This window comes from Spironucleus salmonicida, chromosome 3 (assembly GCF_000497125.1).
Source record: "Spironucleus salmonicida strain ATCC 50377 chromosome 3, whole genome shotgun sequence".
Taxonomy (NCBI): Eukaryota; Fornicata; order Diplomonadida; family Hexamitidae; genus Spironucleus; species Spironucleus salmonicida.
This window is the reverse complement of record NC_090598.1, coordinates 1,764,303-1,787,117: the sequence shown is the minus strand read 5'-3', so window position 1 is coordinate 1,787,117 and position 22,815 is coordinate 1,764,303. Positions and strand designations below refer to the sequence as shown.

Here is a 22,815-nt window from a genome sequence, read left to right as displayed (position 1 = left end):
AGTGTGAAAAATAAGAATGATATATATTAGAAAATAATTCTAATATATGATTTTAAAATAAAATGGCTAGACTCAGGAAAGCAACTAAAGAATTAGCACCTATTATGTTTAGTTCGGATACTGACTAGTAAGAAGACTAAAATTAATAATAACAGAGGGAACCAAATCAATCTGCAAATATACCTTTAGAAAGTCTCGTCAATCCAGTTGGTCGTTATACGTTTTCATGGCTTAATCCTATTATTAAAAAGGCAGTTAATAATAAAAATCTAACTCCTTATGACTTACATGTACCCCATCCAGATATGCAATGTTAAAAGTGTGGTTAGGCATTTGCTTTAGAATGGAATAGGAAACGATGGGATTACATGACAAAAAAGAAAGATGAGTTACCAGAAATTATGAATACAATATATAACGCATTTATGAACCACTAAGCTATGGTATTCTTATTATTTCCTTTATTATTTGCATCTTCTATTGTAGCGCCTATTATGATTTAGTTTTTAATATAAATTATAGAAACTCCTAAGAATGCTTCCAATATACCATTCACACTTAGTTCAACATTTGGCTATATACTTTGTGGTATTTTATTCGTAGTTTAGCTGCTTTATTGCTTCCTTGATTCTATTGTGTTAACTATTGCATTTAAAATTGGAACATAAGGATTTTAGGCTCTTCAAGATGTTTTATATATGAAGCTTCTAAGAATTAAGGCCAATAATTCTTAAATCAGAGATGTTACTAATTTATTATTTACTGATAGTTTTAGAATACAAGCAACGATATAGTCTTTACCATTTTTACTGTTATATACTCTTTAAGCTTTATTTATTATTATCTATTTAATTGTTTAAATTAGGTTATTTTCTCTTATAGGTATTGGAATTGTTTGTATATTTTTGCCAATAATAATTATGGTAAGTAACAAAAATGTTACAGCACAACGAGTACTTATGGGATATCGTGATGCTAGAGTTGGTAAGGTATAAGAAGTTTTATAGGGTATGAAAATGATTAAATATTTTAGGACTGAATTGGTTACTGAACAAAAGCTTGCAAATATTAGGAAAAAGGAACTAATTATTTTAAAAAAATATGGTTTAGTCATTATAGGTATTAATTTTTTAAGTACTGCTGCTTCACTTGTTATGAATGCAGCAACTTTCTCTATAATATACAAATTCGGTACTAAAACTAAACCAACTATTTCTTTTATTGCGTCTAATATATTTACAGTTATTTATCTATATGAATTTCTAAATAATATATTGTTATAACTTCCTGTTATGTTCTCAAGTTTCTTAGAGGCGAGAGTCTGCGGTCAAAGACTTAAGGCTTTTTTATCTATGCCAGAAATTGATTAAGGTTGTATAACATGGAAGCATAGATAAGACTAAAACTATGATAATAACTAGTTAAAGGATGATGATTCTGATGATGATGGAACAAATATATTGTAATCTGAATCACTTTTTGCATTTACGAGAGCCAACAATGATAATAATGTGGTTAATGACATCACTGATGAACCGATGATTTATATTAGAAATGTTCCTTCATTTACATATGCTATTTCTGATGATCTAATTATACCTCCAGTTTTAGATACTGATTTTGCATTACATAGAGATAAGATACAAAGAATTATAAGAGGTTATGATTAAGTGGTAGATATTTACAATGCTGCATATGAAACATTTATGGATATGTACAACTCAAATAAAAAATCTGAGGCGTTTATGGCTATTTCTTCTGATGTAGAGATTTTAAAGCGTGGACCTTGTTATGATTATTTTAGGAATGTAGACAATAATGGATTCAAAATAATACGAGGTGACCATCTTACATTTTTGTAAAGAAGGAAGCGTGGAGATTTAGAAAAAGTAAAATAAAAACGCATTTCTCATGAACTTGTAGCCACCCTATTAGACTATTGGTGTCTAGAAATTGATATACTCCCAATTTCAAAAGTAGAAAATCTATCATTGTATGACGAAATGAAATTATCAAGAAGATTTGAGTTCGACTCAGATTTAGATTTTCTTAAGAGAATGTTTATTAATCTCCGGATAATATAACCTTATTATCAAAGGTTCAAATTAAAAATAGTGTAAGCATTAGACGATTTGTAATGCTCTCTCAAAGATTTAGAGCTTAATGTAGCAAAAGGGGAAATAATTGGTATCTGTGGATCAGTTGGTGCTGGAAAATCTACTTTATTTTAATCATTACTCGGAGAATTACGACTTGAAAGAATTTAAAGAGCTAATATTAAACTAAATGATATGATATTAAGGTATTATGATGCGAGTTCTTATAATTTTGTTGATCCACATTTTGATCTTAGCACACTAGTTAAAAAAGAGGACAAAAAATTTAAAATTGATACTACAGTAAAGAAAAATGAGGATGATTCTAGTTCATCCTCAGTTCATGAAGAACAAGAAGAGGAAATTCCAATCCCTAAAATATAAATGAATGCAAAAAGAGTCGCATATTATACGCAATCCCCTATTATTTTTGCAGGAACAATCAAACACAATATAGTATTTTTTTAAGAATTTGATGAAATTAAATATTAAACTATATGTAGTTTGTGTTGTCTTCTAACTGATTTAGATGAATGGCCAGAAGGAGATTAGTTTACCGTTGGCTTTGATGGGGTCGGCTTATCCGGTGGTTAAAAGGCTAGAGTTGCTTTAGCTAGAGCATTATACTATGAACCAGATTTGTTATTTTTAGATGATCCATTGGCAGCAGTTGATGCGTTTGTTGCTAAATGTTTATGGTAAAATATGATATGTGGTTATTGTAGATTTAAAGGCATAACTGTAATGATATCAACTCATTAGACTTAATTTTTTGGAGATTGTGATAGAATATTATATCTAGAAAATGGTATGATATTATTTGATGGTTCACCAGATCTATTATAAGTCTATGCTGGAAATACAGCTGCTATGGGTGAAGAGTGGTCTGAAGTTGGTGGAAGCACAATGCAAGAACCTGTAGAAAATAAAAATTGTCTAGTAGTTAAAAAGCGAAAAGATAAACTTACATTTAAGATAGATGATTTTGTTTAATTTAAGATTAAATCAATCGAGCCATCAGTAGATTAGACAAAAAGACTTATGATGGCCCCGGCATAAAAAGTAAAGTTTGAAAGCTATAAAAAATATTTTAAATATGGTGGAAATTGTGGTACCATTTCCTTTATTATTATGCTTCTTTTCGCATTTTTAGGTAAAATTTTCTTAAATTTATTTATTGCATTATGGACAACTGACACTTTTAAACTATAGAATAATGACATTTATATGTATGTTTATGTCGGATTAACTGGTGCTACTATATTTCTTAATTTTTTCGCTTTGTTTACTTTCATGATAGTGGCGATTAATGCATCGAAGCGAATGTATTAAGAAATGACTAGATCTATTATTAGAACGAAACTTGCTTTCTTTGATATTACCCCAAATGGAACAATCATAGGAAAATTCACAAAAGATACAGAAGCCATTGATGTTTAGTTAATGTAACAATTTATCTAAGTGTTTGTTAGCTTTATCGGAATTCTAACACTTATGACTATAATTAGTATTAACTGGTTGTCTGCTATTGTTATTATTCCTGTGTTTATCATATATTATAAAATATTTTAGGCATTTAGAATAGTCACCCCTGCACTAAAGAAAATAGATTTAGTTTTTAAAGGCCCAATTATTTCATAATCAAATGAAACGATGCGAAGTTTATCAGTAATTCGCTCTATAGAATATTAAGATGTGTTTAGCAAAATTTATCGAGAAAAGAATGATACTAATGTTTAAGCGATGTGGCCAGCGTAATGTGGTGTGAGGTGGCTCACATTTAGGATGAATTTAATAGGTTGCTTTGTAAGTACAGGTGTATGTGTTTCTGCTATTGTTTCTTCATCTTTATTAAACATAACATTTTTAAATATATTTGCGTCAGTATCGGTATCCTAATCTTTTGGTATTATGTAACCACTCATTCAATTAATCTTATCATTTGTATAAGTGGAAGCAGAAGGTGTTTCTATTGAGAGTGTTTTAGAATATGTTAGTTTACCACGTGAAGGAAAGTACAAGACTGCCAGAGAAATTTCTCCAGAATGGCCCAAAAAAGGAGGATCTATTGAAGTTAAAAATTTATATTTTAGATATAGACCAGAACTTCCATAAGTATTAAAAGGGTTAAATTTTACAGTAGCACCTTATGAACATATTGGTATTGTAGGTAGAACAGGTTGCTCTAAATCAACTTTAACAATGGCGTTCTTTAGAGTAAATGCTCCAGACGAAGGTAGTAAAATTGTATTTGATGGTGTAAATATTTTAGATGATATTGGTCTCCATTCATCTAGAAAGGGTCTAGCGATCGTTCCGTAAGATCCATATATATTTTCAGGTACTTTACGTACAGCTTTAGATAAAGCAGCTGAATTAGAAGTAGAAGGTCTTACGTCAGATGAGTATGAAAAAATGACAGACGCATATATTTGGGAAACTTTAGATAGAGTTACATTAGGCTAATACTTTAGAAAATAGCCTGGAGGACTAGATTCGAAAATCTTTTCAAATGCTTCAAATCTTTCTTCTGGACAAAAATAACTAATTATCTTTGCATCAACGTTGATAGCAAAATCTTTTACTGTAGTAATGGATGAAGCCACTTCCTAAGTTGATAAAGCTACCGATTAGTTGGTCTAAGATATTGTAAGAGAATAACTAGATGATAGAATAATGTTTTCGATCGCACACCGTCTAAATACAGTAATCTCATTTGACAAAATTCTAGTTATGGATGCTGGTATGATTGCTGAGTTTGACACAGCAGCAAATCTTTTAAGAGCCGGTGGAACCTTGTTTTAACTAGCTAAATCTACAGGAAAAGAAAATTTCAAGAAGCTCAAATAGGCAGCTCTCGAAAAAGAAAGAATTACATACCCAAATATGCCAGTTAAAGATGGAATTGATGATGAATGGGAGGATGTTAATGCTGTAAAATAAATGAAGGATGTTCAAGAGAAACGCGCATAGGCCAAAGCTACAGCAGAAGAAGCTAGAGCTAAGATTGAAAATCAGTTTGCAGAGGAAGAAGCAGGGGAAATTAATTTATTGGGTATTGGTGGTGAAGAGAATTTTGAAGACGAAGAGGGATCATAAGAGAATGAATTGCCTATTGGATTTAAAGATGAAGATTTTGTAGATGAGTGAGGCAGTGTAGCTCTAAGCTTAATAATAATTTGATAATTTTAGGTATATGTATGACAATATGTATTATCTATTAGAATAGATATGTTATTAGATCCATGAAATATGGACGAAAGGAATATTATTTTATTTCTATCTTTTGTTTTCACTATACTAACGTTTATTTTATCCTAACAATGTAATTGGCATTTTAGATAATAAAATAATAATTGAAATGTAGATGGCTTCATATTTTTAAAAGGAATTAATTTTTAAAATATCGAAACTCAAATTACTTATTTATGCACGATTTAGCAACAGTAGAAAAACCAATTTGAGAATTATAGTTTATTTATTTTTATAAATTATTAATATATTATTGTCAGACAAGACTAAACAGCTTGTATTGACTTACTAATTTACATTTTTGTTTTTGTAAAAATGTAAAAAGGCCTATACAAATTTAAAAGGTTTATCAAGCTTAGATTGAAAATATTCTTATAATACTGTTATTAAATTAATATATGAAAATCATTCTAAATTTATTTAACCTTATTTTTATACTTAAGACTGATACCAGTAATTAAAAATGAGTCATAAATGGCGGTTTTATTCCATTCCACTTTAGATAGATTATTTAGAAAATTATATGGAATTCACAATGCATATGCCAGTAATTAAGTGTAGCATTGACTAATTAGCGTCACTGGCATGCTAACTAGAAAAGAATTAAATGTTAAATATTAAACCTCTAACATTAAAATAGTAAGTGTAATAATAAGTACACTAGAATGAGCTTCAACGAAAAAAGACAAAAAATAATCACAGAAAATAAGAACCTTAAACATAATAATCTAGACGAATTTGGCGAAATCCTGATACTTAAAGTACAAAATAGCAGGATTTAATAGAATTTCTAAAAAATAATTAAAAATTAATTACAAAGTGACTTATTCATTTTCTAAGAGATAGTGATTATGAATAATTCAATTTGTTTTTGCTTTCTAAAATTTCTATTTTTATTACTACTTTTTGTTTTAGAAACTACTCTATTGCGTAATATTTAGTTAACAACTATAAAATTTGATTCTTAGATGTCTAAATATTGATCTTGAGCGTATTTATTTCACTTTATAAACTTAAATCAGTTGCATTTCTTTATTTAAAATCCAAATTATAAAATTCATTAATATACTCATTGTTATACTATAAATGCTTGTATTGCTTATCATCATCAATTATAGGTTTTCTAGAGTAAACTTATGCTGTTTTCTGCATAAGTTTGCAGAAATTTTAATCTATATAACTTTTTTATTAATCTGAATATTACTATTTTTACCCAGGCACTTGATACTTATGAACTTACTTTTAAGGCGTCAAGGAAGTAATAAGTTATTTGGCTACATCTATTTATAATTATAATGCTGATTTATTGACAATTTTATTACGGTTTTATTTTTAAGGTGATTTTTAAGGTGATGAGGATCTTTCTAAATATCCAAATGGGATTGTGGGTCCTTACCAAAATAATTTTGGATCAGCTTCTTTCACTGGCTTGTTTACCTTATAATAAAATGATGTTTATCCTTTAAACGTTAAAACCTTTAATTATTTCATTTTAAGAAACTAGCTATAATAATATAATAAATAAAAAGTATTTAATAATTCATTCCATTCTCCAACCACGGTGGAATCTACCTGACATTGAAATACTTTTACCTGAATCTAAACGATGATTATCGTAAGTTCCTGGGCCAGGATTAAGATTCTTGTGAACATCAATATGTCTACCGCCTAATGTAGACGAAGGTGCCTTTTTGTAGGTGATAGCCATATCTGGGTTATACGCCCCGGGACCTGGATTCTTCATTTTAGTGCTAGACTCATTTTAATATCTTGATGACAAAGTATATTTTGGGGCAGTTCTTGATAGGTCAATTTTTTCTCTGTTATAATGATTAGGTCCAGGGTTATTATTTTTTAAATTACTTCTATGACGATCTGCTAAGGTAAATCTTGGAGCAGACTATGTAATAGGTCTTGAGTCAGGATTGTATTAACCTGGACCAGGATTAGCATTTTTATTTAAAATATTAGTTCTTGATGCCATAGAGTATGAAGGTGCCTCTGTTTTGGTAAATTTTTCATCACGATTATATGCTCCAGGACCTGGATTAGTATTATTTTTATTTGACCCAGATCTACCTTTAAGTGTATAAATTGGAGCTTATCTAGATGTAAACTCAGTTTTAGGTGTATATGCTCCAGGCCCAGGGATCTTTTCACCGCCATAATCAAATCTGTGCATTTTTTGAATTTAAAGTTATGAGTTTATTATATATATTAATATTTTTAAGTAAAATAAATCAGTTTTTACATTAAAACTGATTTTTTGTACATCATAAAATTGTTGCTAATTTTAATTAAAGCTATTTATTATATATTTATAATATATTTTTAGCATTGTTACTTTTTCTAAGTATTCAGGTAAGGTTGACACTAATATTACCAGATGTTATTAATCATTAATTCAAATGTGTAAAATAAGAAAGTCGTAATAAATAAAATCATAATATGATTTATAACTAAGAGTATTATTTATTATTTTCTAAATAATATGATAATTACATATAAATTTATTTTACTGAATATAAAGTTTGAATAATATGTCTACGTTTATAGGGCTAGTGAAGACAGAAATTTAATATTAATTGTTATCTTATACTTATCTTAACATTTTTTATTGTAATTCATATATGTTTGAAAAAAATGGATAATTCATTAATCTAAGCATCACTACATGAGATAATTATAAAGTTCTATAAAATTATTATATTTTGTAGAAATTAAAATATTTTGATACTTTGTAAATTCTATTACAACCAGTGCAGTACAATTTAACTTGTTATACCAACTACACATACCATTTTTAATTCAATGGGTTGTTATTCGATTTTAATTATAGCGTTAAACGCATATCGTATTTACTTCCTAATATAAATAAATGATCACTCTGTTCGCCACCCTCTATGAAATCTTGAACTAAGGGTTTATCCAATATCATGTTTCATGCCTTACATATTTCCTTAATAAGCATTAGGACCTGGGTTGGATTTGATGCCTTTTTCATGATCATACATATTCTTAATACCAAATGAGTATGATGGCGCTTTTGATCGTATATTTTTAGTACAATCTGCTGGATTATATAAATTAGGCCCTGGAACTTAATTTTTCTCCTTCTATATAGCAAACTATTAATGGCGTGATGACATACTAAAAGAAGGCTCTTACCGCGTTATCGAATAAACTGACTCTGCTTTATTATATACATTGGGTCCAGGTGTTTATTGGGGTTTATCTCTGGTATGTCTAGAGGCAAGAGTATAAACTGGTGCTTTTTTACTAATTGAACTAGTGTTTTAGTCGTAAGTCGCTGGTCCAGGGTTATCATTTCGAAACCCATTACCATGTCTTGAAGCTAAGGTAAACGAATTACTTTTCGGTTTTATATACGCTACTGAAGGTTCATATGTTCCAGGCCCAGGTTTTTACTCCTTATTAAGATCGGGGACTCCATTACCTTTCATAGTAAAGGCAGGACTATTTTTAATTATACTTGATTAATTTGGATTGTACTATCCGGGACCTGGATTCTTTTCTTAACCATAATCAAACCGAACTGAGGAGGGCATTTTCCGCAAATATCGATCACAAAACGTTTCCTATAATACCATTCTAGTGTATTTGATTTTTTACTGTTGAGTAATATAATTAAGTAATTATCTATTATAATATTTATTATAACTATATCTCAAAACTACAAATGTACAATATATATATTAATTTATTAATTCCCTTTAGACAATGAAGTAGATAGCAGATAAACTTTCAATTTACTCATGGCACGAATAGATGAATTTTCTTAATAAAAGGTACGAACGAATGCTTATATAAAAACCAATAAATTGTACGATGACATAATTTTACGACTAAACTGATATGCTATTTAATAATTATCCTAAATCGCTTTAAAGAAATATTATACACAAAATAGCAATAGCTTAGTTATTCAACAATGATATAAATCTTCAATAGCAATCTTTTTAACAAAAAAACTACAACAAGAAGGCCAAAAAATGGAGAAAGTTCTCACTCAATAGTAATGATTCTTTAGTAGAATTTTTATAAGATAAAGAAGCTAAAGTGTCAAACAAGTAAGTACTTTGATTTCATATTATCTTTAACCTGTATGCCATACTTCTATGCAATATTGAAATTCGCCATTTTATCGATAAAATTTTATTTTAATTTTATATCTTAATATGAACATTATACATTCTAGCTTCTTTTTAAAATGAGCTCGCGAACAATCTTTTTGCACCAAAAAACAACCTAAAATGCATTCCACTTCAAAGAATCAGAATTTGATGCACTCAGCTTTGCTTCCCTAAGCCCCGAAACACAGCTGGATGCGCTCCAGCAGCTCGCAGCGCAGAAATCACGCTTTCTTCAGATGATAGCCGCGATTAATTTTGCAGAAATCGGAATTTTCCACGCCCCGAAGTTCGCATTTTTTCTGAATTTTGCGGTCTCGCACTACCACTTCGCGCCCTCCGAGACGCACTTCCAGTTCAACATTTACGCGCTGCAGTCAGCGCAGATTGCGCCAGTCGAGCTCGCGATTTCGCTGCTGAATAAAAGCGCAGTGCGGCTCTCGGGATGTGCGCAAAATGCAGCGGTGCGCATCCTTTCGGACCGATTCGAGTGGTCAGCCGTTCGGTTGATTTTCCTGGCGATGGAGCTGGAAATGTGCGTTTTGCCGCCGTAAATTACTGCGGCAGTGCTGCTAAAACTCGCAAAAAGCAGGCACTGGTTCAGAGGTCTCGACAGGCTGGACAGCTGCGGGGTGGGAGCGGGGGAGTACTTGGAAGCCGCGATAATGAGCGGGAATGACGTTTCGGAGGTGCTGGAGTCGAATTACTGCGGGCTGTAGGATATCGAGTTAGGAGTGTTGCGGCAAATGCAGGCAGTGTGATTTTAAAAATATCATTCAGGCGTCAGATGTCTCTGAGAAGCTATTCTTTTTACTATTTTCTTCAACAGGCTGCTCTTAGGCGTTTCCCTCCTCAATCAACGGCTGCTGCTCCTGCTATTCGTTTACCAAAAGTCTCTTAGGATATCCCCAAAGCTTGCTCTCGTGCTAATTAGTTCCGCTAAGAATACCGAATCCCATTGCTAAAATAGCCACAAAGCTCATAGCAATATCAGTGGTGCAAAATGCGCTATAATAAGCTTTGCTGTAATCCTAAAAATTATCGTCGTCTCTATTCGGTATAGGCTTAGTGCCCCAATTATGAGACATTGCCAAATCATGAATTAAATTAACAAAAGCGATACCTACAGCGTACCCAGTCTCTCTGAATGCCTAAATACAACCACCAATCATGCCACGAATATCTGGTGTAGCAATTTACATCATAAATTAATTATTAGATACAAAGAAAACACCTAAGAAAAATGAAAAGAAACAATTATTAATGACAATATAGACAATAGAATATTGAATAATAAATCCCAACATAATAACAAATGATGCAATTATGATACTAGAAACTAATTTAACTATATAGCTAGTAACTTTTTTAGCTAACCAGTTACCGACAAATGCACTTAATACTTAGAATATAGGGTTAACCAAACTAACCAATCCCACGACAGTTGGTGAATAACCATGAATAGATTATAGAGCAAATGGAAGCTAGAATGAAACAGTTACAATCAAAGCAAAATTAAAGAAACCAGCAAATAAAGAATACATGATCTTTTTATTGAAAAGCAATTACTTAGGTAAAATTGCATATGGATGAACAGTTTCCCAGAATACGAATGCTGCAATTATACCGAATCCAGCTAGAGTACTAATAATTCCAACGGGGATAGCACCCTTTTCAGGAGGAATGTATGTAAATCCAAATATCATAATCATTAAACCTACAAGAACAATAACTCCTCCAAACCAATCCAACTTGGCTTCTAGAAATTTTGGTGTGACAGGTAAATATTTCCAACACAGAGCAACACTGATAATTCCAATAAACAAATTAATAAAAAAGCACCATTCCCAACCAGCATAATCAGTAAGTATACCTCCTAACGGAGGGCCTAGTGCAGTAGCTGCAGCAAAAGCTAAACTATTCATAGCCATAGATTTAGGAATATCTTATTGACTAACAAGAATACCACACAGTGTCATTGAATTAGCCATTAAAAAGGCAGCAAAAATTCCTTAAAAGAATCTAACAAAAATCAAAACATAAAATCCGCCATATTCCCATGGAGTAATTTCATAAGAAATAAATCTTGAAATACCACAAAAAACTGAGCAAATAACAAATCCACAAACACCCCATCTATGAACAATGGTCACTCCAAATCTATCACCAATTTTTGATGCAGGAATAGCAAAAGAGGCAAAAGCCACTGAATAAATATCATTGATCCATTATAATGTGGATTAAGGTATTTGGGAGCCATGTGGAACAAAATGACTGTCAATCTAAATTTATGGGTTGGCAATATTAACAATTGTATTATCTAAGGCAGACATTGCTAGAGACCATCCTACAAGGAGAATAAGCTTAATAGGTTTCATTTTTGGAATAGCGTCCAATTACTATTTGAATTCCAGGCGAGCATTCAACGCTTTTTACTAATCAACGGATGTCATTTAGTAATGGAAGTGATAATATATATTATTATTTTAAGTATATATTAATGTAGTATGATAATTTGATTTGTTTTCTAATAATATAAAACATTATATAGTAAATATTATGTATTTAAACATTCATTATTAATTATAAAAATATAAATAGTTTAAATACATATCATATCAAGTAATCTACAATCAAGCAATAAAAATGAATGATAAATAAGCTTAACATATGCTTTCTATGCAAAGATAACTCCTTGAAGACTAATATAACGAAATTATACTTAAATATAAAAGCTAAATTAGTTAACTGTAAGAATAAAATAATTCATTAACAAAAACAATGAACGACAAAAACAACAGCTCCTTACTAGTAGATCTTAACTAAAAACTGCTTCAAAAATTATAAGAATCATAATATCTGAATAAATCGTTAATTAATGAAAATAGTTTACTAAAAAGTAATATTCAAGATACTACTCATTCTAACTAAACATCAAAATCTGTAAATTTTTAAAAAAGTAAAAGTAAAAAAAAGGTTAAAAATCAATAAATTTAGACAAATCAACCTTTAATTTTAAAAAATGGATAAGACTGTTCATTGATATCCAACAGACAAGACATAATTGAGCCATGTTCATTCCAAAAAATATCTGGTGAATAAAGTAATATTACAAGATAATCTAGTAACATTTATACTGTTTAAAATTTTATAAATTCTATAAAGTGATTATTCTCATTAACTAGTAATAATAGATTAATTAGAATTCATAGATTCCAGTGATTATTAGCTCAATCCCCATAATTTATAAATAGCTTTATCAAACCACTTTTATCTATCTAATTTAATTAATGCTCTAAGTTATTCATATTTAATAATAGGATTCTAAAATACCAGGCACTAACAACCTAGAATTACTAACTACCACTATTCCCACTATGTAATTTACTCATTACAACAATTTAATAAAAAAATATTAACCTTGTCGATATATTATACACTTATCTTTGTATGCTTTAATATGATAAGTTTAGCCACTGTCCCTGTTATCTTAGTTGGTATAAATATAAACTCTAATTGAATATTCTTATCTGTAAAAACATCTTACTAAATATCTTAATTAGTAGCTAAAGCTCCAGCAAATGCACATCTCCGAACCCAATATTAATCTAAATTCTATGTAATATCTTAATAAGGAGTATATTATGCAGCAATATTTACCATTTGGATTGATGTTTAATCATAGAAATTTTCTATTTCTTTTTATGTATATATTAGAGAAAAAACCTTTTACGCAACAGCTGATTTTCGACGAAGAGAAAACCCATCTTTATATAAGGCTATTTTGACTATTTTCTTTAATCCTGGACATGGTTTCAGAAATTATGAGAAAAAGGTTAATGTTGGATATATTTTAACTGTAAATAAGTATAGAATAAATTTTCTATTAAGTTCATCTGATATTTCAAGCTAAATAATTGATTTAAGATAGTGGAAAAAATATGCAACTATATTTTAATTTTATATTGCTGGTTCGGTTAGTGATGGAGATATGGAAAATGGTAAGATGGCATTGATATTTTCAGCATCATACGAAAAGTTAGGAATATCCGGAATAAAGTCATCTAAATTATCTGACGATTCTGGACGCTGAATAACAGACTGTGTATAATAAAATGAAACAATCGCAGTATAATCTAATGATTATGGAATTTATTACAACTACTAAACAACGAATATGGATTTTAGGATCATATCTAAGTTTTTAAAATTAAAAGCTTTTTAAACAAAATGTGAGACTTAAGATGGGCATTACACACCTAGAAATACGTAATTCTCTATCTGTAACTATTATGCAATCTTAAAAATAAACCTTGATAAATTAATACATCTATGATGAGAGTCTAATTATGGATCAAAATTTAGCAGATAATACGTAAATAGTTATTACAAATGAAGAGTATCTAATCTTACTAATAGCTAAGTTGATACTTTTAAAAAATTATAGCAATTAACGTTTAAAAGATCATGCCCTATCTCAATTAACTATTATTAGTCTTTTAACAACTATATATAATAAAATCTTTGATTTGGTTCTAACTACATTAATGTTTATAAATCAAGATATTTTATGTTATCAAATAATTACTAGCAGCAATAATCAAATTCCTCTACACTTATAAGTCTCTTATAGATATCCAGCTAACAAAGATTCCATTTTTTGAAATAACAAAGTAAATAAAAGTAATATTAAAACTGTTTATTATCTAATAAATATACTGGTTACACTAATTAAAACTAGGTAGAAGAAAAAATAGCTTAAATGTATAGAAACAATTAAGAATCATGATTAATATTATCTAAAATCAAACGTAAATCTTCATTATTCCAAAGTGGAAATATATGCTTGATGAAATATAAAATTTACTAAATAGAACTGGATTAATAATGCAACACAAGTTCAATAAAATATTGTTTGAGTTACTAGTTTAACTGAATTTTTTATGCGATATGAGTAAAAGCTTTTTTAATTTCAGTTGTATCTCTACGTATATCATACAGCTAAAATAAAACTCGTATCATTTACTTTGATATAATAGTAGATAACTAACACTAAATAGGAAAATAATAAAATGAATATTCAAACTATACGTTATTTGCTTGATTAAGAATATTTTTGACTTATTTTAATTATAAAAACTACGAGTTATCAATTTATTGAACTAAATTATTTAATAAATTGATATTATTACTTTAAAACTATTATAATTATAGAAATAGTTCAATATTTTTATTAACCAAAATAATATTATCGTAACCTAATTACTTGTACATAATTAAATTTCTCGAAATAATATCAATATCTTTGAATTAAATTTACTTATCTTTTAGTAAAATTGACTTTTTAATAGCATATACCTGCTTTTAGTTTAAATCAGCTTTATTTCTCTTAAACGCTATTAAAATAGTTAAAATATAATTGTCTAATAAGGGAGAATATAAATTTTCAAAATCAAAATGATAAAAATTATTAGCTGAACTTGGGTCTTTTAGTATAATATTCTTTAATAGTTACCAATAATATCTCTATTCAATTTTTTATTCAAATAAAAACTTGGTTAATTAACTTGTAAAAAATTAAAGGTTAGGCATAATAATTATTTTATTAAATACTTTTGTACATTGATCTTTTACTGGTAAGATCAGCTCCTCTAAAAGCTATTATTCAACAAGACTAAAATATTAATTCATTTAAATGGAGTGGAAATAGAAATCACTTCATTGTCATATCATTGGTCTTTGAATATAAATTTTTAATGTCTGATGATGATATTTTTATCTTCGACTTATCTTCTTAATTAGTAAATATAGCATCAAATAATTCGCTGTCTAATAGTCTTCCGTTATCTTAATAGAAAGAGACTTTATTAATTGTATGCCCTTTAAATCCTTAGTTTTCTGTTTAAACTGTATCATTTGTCTCGATACTTACAATAATATCTTAGTCATTTTAGACGGCGAAAAGTTTATTTCCTTTGATATTATTTGATTTTTAAGATTAAGGTAATTACAATATATTTTTCTAGTTTATTTAAGAATTTTTGTTTAACTAGCTAACAGCTTTTCTCTAAAATTATGGTAGTTTAATAAAATTATCTTATTACTATATATCCAAGATTTCAGTTTAATTTTCGTTGTTAGTTATAATAGATTCTTTAAGTACTTGTTAACTCCCTAATTTTTTACAATCTATATGTAAGTCGGAATTAATAGCTTTTTAGTTTTGATGTTATTAAATTAAATATTCTATTTATAATTTAGCTAATTAAGCGGCCTTAAGAGAAATAGGTTCTTATTACATCTTTGTGCAACTAACCAAAGGACCAAAACTATCTTGCTCTAATTAAGATCTGCTTGGCATGTTGCTGCTCATCACTTTTGTTTAATATAATTAAAAATTTGGGTTAAATCCACTATTTCGTGATATATTAGAAATTGGTAATGCTCCTTAGACTAAAGGTTCACTAGTAATCTGTGACTACTAGGATTTCATTACATTGCGCGTGGTAAGCTATTAACTATGTTCTAATTGGTTTGATTTCTAACTCATATATTTACTCTTATTCATAACATCAAACTATGGACCTGGTTAATCTAAATTTTATTTAGAAAGTTCTTCTATGTTATTTTTCTCAGTTTAGATAAATGGTGATATTTATACTTTATTTTAATATTCTTATTAATTTGGTCGTTATATACTATCTAGACTATTGGCTATAAATATATCAGAGGTATTTATTTAAGGTGAATTTCTCTTGAAATGCCCGGTTACTCCAATTTATCTTTATGGTTCTATAAAAGTTAAAGATTTTCTTGCTTATTATATGGCAACTTTAGCATACTCTCCATGCTAATATTCTTCAAGAATTATTGATGAGTCTAAAAATTCTTTTTATTTAGCCTCATTATCAGAATAATGTAGAGTGCTGATAAGCTCTTAATCACCTTCCAGATATTCACAATCATTTTAGTTTAATTATTAAATTTAAAACTAGATGCCTTGGTTTTCTAAAAATGAATCTTTATGAATTCTATAGGCTTTGAGAATTTTTTCATATGCTAATTAATTTTCAAGTTAAGCCTAATTAACTAACTATTATTTTTTCTAACTAAGTTAATTATTTTTCCTATGAAGCTTCCCATAAATATCGACAGGTTTATCTGTATTAGATAAAATATTCTTAGTAAGGTCATTTTAATTTAGTATTTTTTATGCTTCTTAATATAATATCTATCCCTTCACCCCATTATCTAAAGTATGATGGCCAACTTCAGAATAATCTGTTTATATACTTTTATCCCAAAATTTATCCACGATACTTTATAAATGATTTCTTGACGATGTGATAACTTCTTGGGCATTACTAATTAAATTTATTTATGGATCATAATGTTAAGAAATTTTTTTAAGATTTTAATCATATTATTAAAATAATTTTCCACTATTTTCAGAAGTTGCTTCTAATTTTTATCTGCTTACCCTGTTTTGCGAGATTAACTGTTAATTACTTTGCTGACATTTCAAGTTTTATTGACTATCTTATTTATCGCAACTAACTACATTATTTGTTATAGAATTTTTCGTATTTTAAGGCTATTTTCTATCTTATACTACAATATTTGATTATATTTAATTTTATGCAGGATCTTCATTTTAGATACAAGTTTCTATATTCCTAGTTTATGTATTTTCTGTAACGTATTCTGGCTGCTTTTAACATAAATATCGTGTTTTTTAAATTAAACTGTCTGATAAATTAAGATCTATAATTTGTTTTTAAATTGAAACAGTGTCATCTACATTAAAATCAAAACCTGTAATATAATGTAATAATTTTGTAGCAACTTTTTGATCAATATCTACTTACTGTAAGAATTTAGTCTCTTGATCCCTGCCTTAATATTTTGAAGATGATCTTGCTCTACTTCCTCGCGAGACTGGTTTTGATGATGGGTTACTTTGAATAAGGCTTAAATCAATATTTTCTTAAGTTAATTTTTCAACAATTTCAGCATTATATTTACTACTTTAATATAATTACTTCTTAAGTTTTTCAATTTCTTATTTTAATAATGTATTTTCTTCCTCTAATATTTAAATATTCTAATCAGAATACTCATTAGCTAAAACTATAGTAGAATTGGTGATATCTTTATTATCCTACTATAATTAAAGTTCAATCGTTGTCTTATTATTTTTTAATTATTTTTACAGTTATTTTTATAAAGTTTCAATCTCTATTAATGCATTCGAAAGCTATTATTTAATTTAATCAAATTCTTTATATTTATTTTTTATATTTAAATGCTCCTACTATAATTTATTTAATTAAATATTTAACTATATGATCTCGTTATTTTTTTACTCTATCTTTTTTCTTGAATCATCAATAGCTAATTTTTAGGTGGAATCACTTTCTTAAGCGTTACTTACAATTTCATCCAAAGTAATACCTCTATGATCAGGCTTATATAGTGTTCCTATTTTTAACTTCTTCTTTGTTTATTCTATTACTTCTAGTAGTAATTTTACCTTATCTATTGTCATTCCATTTTTTTCTTTAGCAATGTTAACAATAAGCTATTCTAAAAATTATATCATTTATTCAAGTGCATCTATTTTCGATTTTTAGAAAAAACAGTTTTAGCTTACTTAATATTTTACCTCAATTTCAGACTATAATATTTTATCCATAACCTCAATAATTTCAAGTTTAATGTAGGATAAATCTAATATTGACATTTTTCGCATTGCTTCATCCAATAAAGGTTAAAATATTGGTAAAACTGATTTTGGTGATAAATGATCTGTTTCTACGTCACATTGAAGCTGTTACTCAAATAAAACATACATTGGCCTCTATTAGATTCCATTTTTTATCTATAAGAATACCCTTTCAGTAAAATTAGATATTCTTTATTATATTTGTGAGAATGTATCCCCGATTAATTCTTTAGATAAATTGTTCATATGCATTAGTTAAGACTAAAATAAGACAGGTTCAGTTACTGAAGATAATTCCTGCTATTCCTATATTTCAGTTAATAATGTTTGCGGTTTGCTTTCCATTTTTACAAATACATAATATATCGTATATAAATTATAATTTTATCATTAAACTGAAGAAATAATTTATTTTAATTTTTTAATATAATTATAGACCTCAGTTTATTACATGCCAATACTAGCAGCACATGTAATATAGTCAGGAAAATCATGCACACCACCTCTCCCAAAATCCTCTAATATAAATGTTTAAAAAAATTCAGTTTTGCCTTTAATTAAAGCTTTAGATCCTGAAATTCCGCTTCTAAATAATTCTGATGATATCTTTTTAGCCTCATATTTAGATTAATCAGTAAAGTAAAAATAAAATGATATATCATTATCTGGAATTGTGGTAACAACAATTTGGGGTATTTTTTATAATTCATTTACAAATAATTCAAAAATATTTCTACGTTATTTTTGCAATTAAGCAATTCCCATTTATCCTAATTCTAGTAATGTAATGAATAAATCAATTATTTATGAGCCAGATGCCCTTCCAGCATATGACTTGCCCAAGTCTTGTATTTATTATTTATATTTACTATAAATAAGGCAACCAGAAACTGGAATCATAAAATTCTTATCTAAAGAAGACACAACAAAATTAATAGATGGATATTTATTTAACTAATGCATTATTTCAGAATGTATACCATATGCATTATTTACAATATGATATTTCTTATTTTTCCCAACTATCTAACAAATTTACTACATGTTATCTGGTACTCTAGGCGAAAAGCAACTTGTTGTCGAAATTACACAATCAACATCATTAATTATTAACTCTAGCTAATTATAGTCACCAATTACATAATTATTTTTAGCTATAGTATTTATTACTATTATTTTCGCTCCAGATAATTAAATCGCCTTTGGAACACTTTTTTAATCCATTCTTATCCAGGCTATAGTTTTTAATTTTAAATGTTAAATGATATAATTTATGCTCATACCTACACAAAATGGAGTAATAAGTGTATCTTTTGCTTAAAACCCACATTTTTACAATGCATGACATGCAAGATTTCTGGTTATCCTATGCAACAGGCTACTACCAGCTGCTTTAGGTTAATCTTCAAGAAGATCCCCAGATCTCCCTATTCCATGAGAAAATCCATAATGTCGTTATTACACTAAAGATGAAAATACTCTACCTTCTCTTTCTCCAGCTCCTGATGACTAATGATTATTAAAATCAGCAGAAGAAAAATAAAATAGAAGCTATTAAATAATATGTTGAGAGTATCCATATTTCGGGATTTATTATGAGCTGATTAACTAATTTTTAACATTCTCGTATGCATTTTCACGCTCTTTTATTAATTCAATATATGGCATTTTCATTTAATAAATATAACCTATATATAATTAAATTTATTTTACAATAACTAAAAGCATATTTTTATATACTGTACTACTCATTATATATACGCTCCACTTCGATCAATAATGTCAAATTCGTTAGATTGGAATTTTCGGTAGGTTTTTGGAGATGTGGCTCCGATTGAACAGGTTTAGGAAACTGATATGATATCCTGCTTAAAATTTAATCATGATGGCTCTTTCCTGGCGGCAGGCGACCGAGGTGGTAGAGTAATAGTTTTTGAACGCCATCAGGCGATTAATGCTGCAGGGCGTCCAACTATTGAATATCAGTTTTATTCTGAGTTTCAAGCACACGTTTAAGGTTTTGATGCTCTTAGATCTGTTTCAGTTTCTGAACGAGTTATTTAGCTATAATGGTTACCTTAAACCTCTAAATCGCTATTTTTATTGACATCAAATGAAAGATCTGTTAAAGTTTGGAAAATAGAAAATAAAAGAGTATAGAGAGTTGCGTCGAACAATATGTCTAAGTATGGGAATAATAAATCAAAACTTGATGATGCTAATAATTTATTACTACCAAAAGTAGTAAATGTAGATGAATTCTAACCTATTTGTACTTAGAAAAAACTTTTTGATAATGTTACAAATTATCATATCAATGCAGTTGCTATATCTCATGACTCTGACTAATTTCTGATATCTGATGATCTTAAAATTGCAGTTTGGTCACTCAATAATGTTAACGAAGCAATAACTGTAGTAGATTTAAAGCCTCCAAAACTGGATGAGGTTTCAGAAGTTATTACATATGCAGATTATTCTCCTACAAACTCTGCAGTTTTTGTTTTTGGTACATCACATGGAGGTGTGTGTTTGGCTGATACTCGTATTTCTGCTATTTGTGATAGAGTTTGTAGGAATTTTGCTAACCCTTTACAGTCAACTGCGGATTTGCCGTATCATATTTTTGGCCAGGTAAGTTAACAAGCAGATATTGCTGCTGGTATATCATCAGTTCATATGGCAAAATAAGGTAATTTAATAATAGCAAGAGATTTGCTATCAGTTAGGCTTTGGGATATTAGAATGGAAAACCGACCTCTTAATATAATCCCATAGCATCCATTTGTCAAAGACTTCGCCCAAAAGTTGTTAGATTCTGAGGCAATTTTTGATAGAAATGATGTAGTTTTCAATAATGATTGTACTATGTTTGCAACGGGTAGTTATACAGATAGGTTTAATATATTTAATGCTAAAAATCCTCAAAGTATCACAGGGTATAATATTTAGGCAACGAGATAAGTAAGAAGAAGAACTCGTGCAATTTAGACCCATTTGGGTCAAAAGGCAAGTCCTAGTCCTAGTGTTGGTGGTCTACCAATCTATGAATAAGGTAAAGTGGTTTATGAAAATTTAGCATTAGATCCTACTGATATTAGGAAGAAAATTTAATTTTTAGATTGGAGTCCTGCTGAAAATGTTATGGCTGTTGCAACAGTTTCAAATTTGTTTATTTATTCCGCTTAGTGAAAAATCATTATTAATTTGCTTTTTTTCTGAAATTTTATTAATTCTATCACAAAACTTAGTCTGATTTTCATATCAAATAGATTTTAAATAAAAATAAAGGTTGGATGATTAACCAGTCATGTTTTAAAAATTACTTATAAAAATAATTTTACTTTTATAATATATTTAAATAAGTTAATTTATTTCTAAATTCTAAATGAACAAATACGATATTCTAGGAATCTCTGGAGAAGGTGCATATGGAGTAGTATTGAAATGTAGAAATAAAGAAACCAATGCGACAGTTGCCATTAAAAAATTTAAGGATTTAGATGACCCAGAAGATACAGCTTTCAGAAAAACAACACTTAGAGAAATTAAGTTACTAAAAAATTGTATTCATCCTTATATTGTTAGATTACTGGAAGCATTTAAAAGAAAGTAAAGGCTTTATCTAGTGTTTGAATTTTGTGATTATACTGTTTTAGAAATGATTGAGAAATCCAAAAATGGAATTGGAATAAAATAGGTTAAGTAGATTACATATTAAATGATAAAATCTGTCGAATATCTACATCAAAATAGAATTATTCATAGAGATTTAAAACCTGAAAATCTACTTATGACTAGTAAGAATATACTTAAATTATGTGATTTTGGATTTGCAAGACATATAAACTCAACTAGCGGCAAAGATTATTAACCACAAGATATGACGGATTATGTAGCAACACGATGGTATCGAGCGCCTGAGTTATTGCTTAATACAACAGATTATAATTATTCTGTAGATGTTTGGGCTATTGCTTTGATTATTGTTGAAATGATTACCAGCTAACCGTTATTTCCTGGTGATTCTGACGTAGATTAATTATATTTAATATAGAAAGTGTTAGGAAATTTAACAAGAAAATAAATGGAAAAATTTCTCAGAAATCCAAAATTTGTTGGAATTAAAATGCCAGACCTATAAGGAAGGGTAGAAGGCCTTGAACGACGTTTAGCAGGTAAGATTAAGGATTAAGATTTACTATAAATGCTTATAAACATGCTGAAAATGGAACCAAATGAGAGAATCTCCTGTAGTACATGTTTAGACTCACCTTGGTTTGATGAAGTTCGACAAGTAATGTCTAATTAAGAAAAAGAACTATGGAAAGAATTAGGAATTGAATCAAAATAATAAAAATAAAGATCACCTACGCCTTCTTAGGTCACTCCAGTTATTGGACAGCTTGATCCTGAAGAATTACCGTAGTTACCGAATAGTCGCACCGGTTCAAGGACAAAGATTAGATAATAAACTGATCCAAATATTTCTTTTTAACTGTAAAATTATGGGTTTGGTTCATCTCAAAAAACAACAGAAGTACGACTCCCAAATATTCCAAGACATAAATGAATAGTGATTTAAATATAT

General features: G+C 28.6%; 13 protein-coding genes across 13 annotated transcripts; 6 read left to right on the top strand and 7 right to left on the bottom strand. All coding sequences in view use genetic code 6, as the record gives it.

Annotated features, from left to right (window-relative positions):
* Positions 1 to 62: 62 nt before the first annotated feature.
* SS50377_23398 (Xenobiotic-transporting ATPase / Multidrug resistance-associated protein) lies at positions 63 to 5,246 on the top strand (the record flags this gene model as incomplete). Its single annotated transcript, XM_067907263.1, has 1 exon — positions 63 to 5,246. The coding sequence occupies one exon, from the start codon at positions 63 to 65 to the stop codon at positions 5,244 to 5,246; it is 5,184 nt and encodes a 1,727-aa protein (XP_067766531.1).
* Positions 5,247 to 5,811: 565 nt separating this feature from the next.
* SS50377_23397 (uncharacterized protein) lies at positions 5,812 to 6,171 on the top strand (the record flags this gene model as incomplete). Its single annotated transcript, XM_067907262.1, has 1 exon — positions 5,812 to 6,171. The coding sequence occupies one exon, from the start codon at positions 5,812 to 5,814 to the stop codon at positions 6,169 to 6,171; it is 360 nt and encodes a 119-aa protein (XP_067766530.1).
* A 5-nt stretch (positions 6,172 to 6,176) lies between these two features.
* SS50377_23396 (uncharacterized protein) lies at positions 6,177 to 6,839 on the bottom strand (the record flags this gene model as incomplete). The annotated part of the gene is made up of 1 exon (XM_067907261.1): positions 6,177 to 6,839. One exon carries the CDS (start codon positions 6,837 to 6,839, stop codon positions 6,177 to 6,179), a length of 663 nt encoding a protein of 220 aa, XP_067766529.1.
* A 49-nt stretch (positions 6,840 to 6,888) lies between these two features.
* On the bottom strand, positions 6,889 to 7,530 carry SS50377_23395 (SHIPPO 1-like protein; the record flags this gene model as incomplete). Its single annotated transcript, XM_067907260.1, has 1 exon — positions 6,889 to 7,530. The coding sequence occupies one exon, from the start codon at positions 7,528 to 7,530 to the stop codon at positions 6,889 to 6,891; it is 642 nt and encodes a 213-aa protein (XP_067766528.1).
* Positions 7,531 to 8,230: 700 nt separating this feature from the next.
* SS50377_23394 (SHIPPO 1-like protein) lies at positions 8,231 to 8,917 on the bottom strand (the record flags this gene model as incomplete). The annotated part of the gene is made up of 1 exon (XM_067907259.1): positions 8,231 to 8,917. One exon carries the CDS (start codon positions 8,915 to 8,917, stop codon positions 8,231 to 8,233), a length of 687 nt encoding a protein of 228 aa, XP_067766527.1.
* A 662-nt stretch (positions 8,918 to 9,579) lies between these two features.
* Positions 9,580 to 10,260, top strand: SS50377_23393 (uncharacterized protein; the record flags this gene model as incomplete). Its single annotated transcript, XM_067907258.1, has 1 exon — positions 9,580 to 10,260. The coding sequence occupies one exon, from the start codon at positions 9,580 to 9,582 to the stop codon at positions 10,258 to 10,260; it is 681 nt and encodes a 226-aa protein (XP_067766526.1).
* Positions 10,261 to 10,275: 15 nt separating this feature from the next.
* Positions 10,276 to 11,952, bottom strand: SS50377_23392 (Multidrug MFS transporter; the record flags this gene model as incomplete). Its single annotated transcript, XM_067907257.1, has 1 exon — positions 10,276 to 11,952. The coding sequence occupies one exon, from the start codon at positions 11,950 to 11,952 to the stop codon at positions 10,276 to 10,278; it is 1,677 nt and encodes a 558-aa protein (XP_067766525.1).
* A 193-nt stretch (positions 11,953 to 12,145) lies between these two features.
* SS50377_23391 (uncharacterized protein) lies at positions 12,146 to 12,667 on the top strand (the record flags this gene model as incomplete). Its single annotated transcript, XM_067907256.1, has 1 exon — positions 12,146 to 12,667. The coding sequence occupies one exon, from the start codon at positions 12,146 to 12,148 to the stop codon at positions 12,665 to 12,667; it is 522 nt and encodes a 173-aa protein (XP_067766524.1).
* A 6-nt stretch (positions 12,668 to 12,673) lies between these two features.
* SS50377_23390 (uncharacterized protein) lies at positions 12,674 to 14,044 on the bottom strand (the record flags this gene model as incomplete). The annotated part of the gene is made up of 1 exon (XM_067907255.1): positions 12,674 to 14,044. One exon carries the CDS (start codon positions 14,042 to 14,044, stop codon positions 12,674 to 12,676), a length of 1,371 nt encoding a protein of 456 aa, XP_067766523.1.
* A 1,168-nt stretch (positions 14,045 to 15,212) lies between these two features.
* Positions 15,213 to 18,569, bottom strand: SS50377_23389 (uncharacterized protein; the record flags this gene model as incomplete). Its single annotated transcript, XM_067907254.1, has 1 exon — positions 15,213 to 18,569. The coding sequence occupies one exon, from the start codon at positions 18,567 to 18,569 to the stop codon at positions 15,213 to 15,215; it is 3,357 nt and encodes a 1,118-aa protein (XP_067766522.1).
* A 42-nt stretch (positions 18,570 to 18,611) lies between these two features.
* Positions 18,612 to 19,898, bottom strand: SS50377_23388 (O-phosphoseryl-tRNA(Sec) selenium transferase; the record flags this gene model as incomplete). Its single annotated transcript, XM_067907253.1, has 1 exon — positions 18,612 to 19,898. One exon carries the CDS (start codon positions 19,896 to 19,898, stop codon positions 18,612 to 18,614), a length of 1,287 nt encoding a protein of 428 aa, XP_067766521.1.
* Positions 19,899 to 20,003: 105 nt separating this feature from the next.
* SS50377_23387 (Protein phosphatase PP2A regulatory subunit B) lies at positions 20,004 to 21,416 on the top strand (the record flags this gene model as incomplete). The annotated part of the gene is made up of 1 exon (XM_067907252.1): positions 20,004 to 21,416. The coding sequence occupies one exon, from the start codon at positions 20,004 to 20,006 to the stop codon at positions 21,414 to 21,416; it is 1,413 nt and encodes a 470-aa protein (XP_067766520.1).
* A 196-nt stretch (positions 21,417 to 21,612) lies between these two features.
* SS50377_23386 (Kinase, CMGC CDKL) lies at positions 21,613 to 22,797 on the top strand (the record flags this gene model as incomplete). The annotated part of the gene is made up of 1 exon (XM_067907251.1): positions 21,613 to 22,797. One exon carries the CDS (start codon positions 21,613 to 21,615, stop codon positions 22,795 to 22,797), a length of 1,185 nt encoding a protein of 394 aa, XP_067766519.1.
* Between the last annotated feature and the right edge of the window lie 18 nt (positions 22,798 to 22,815).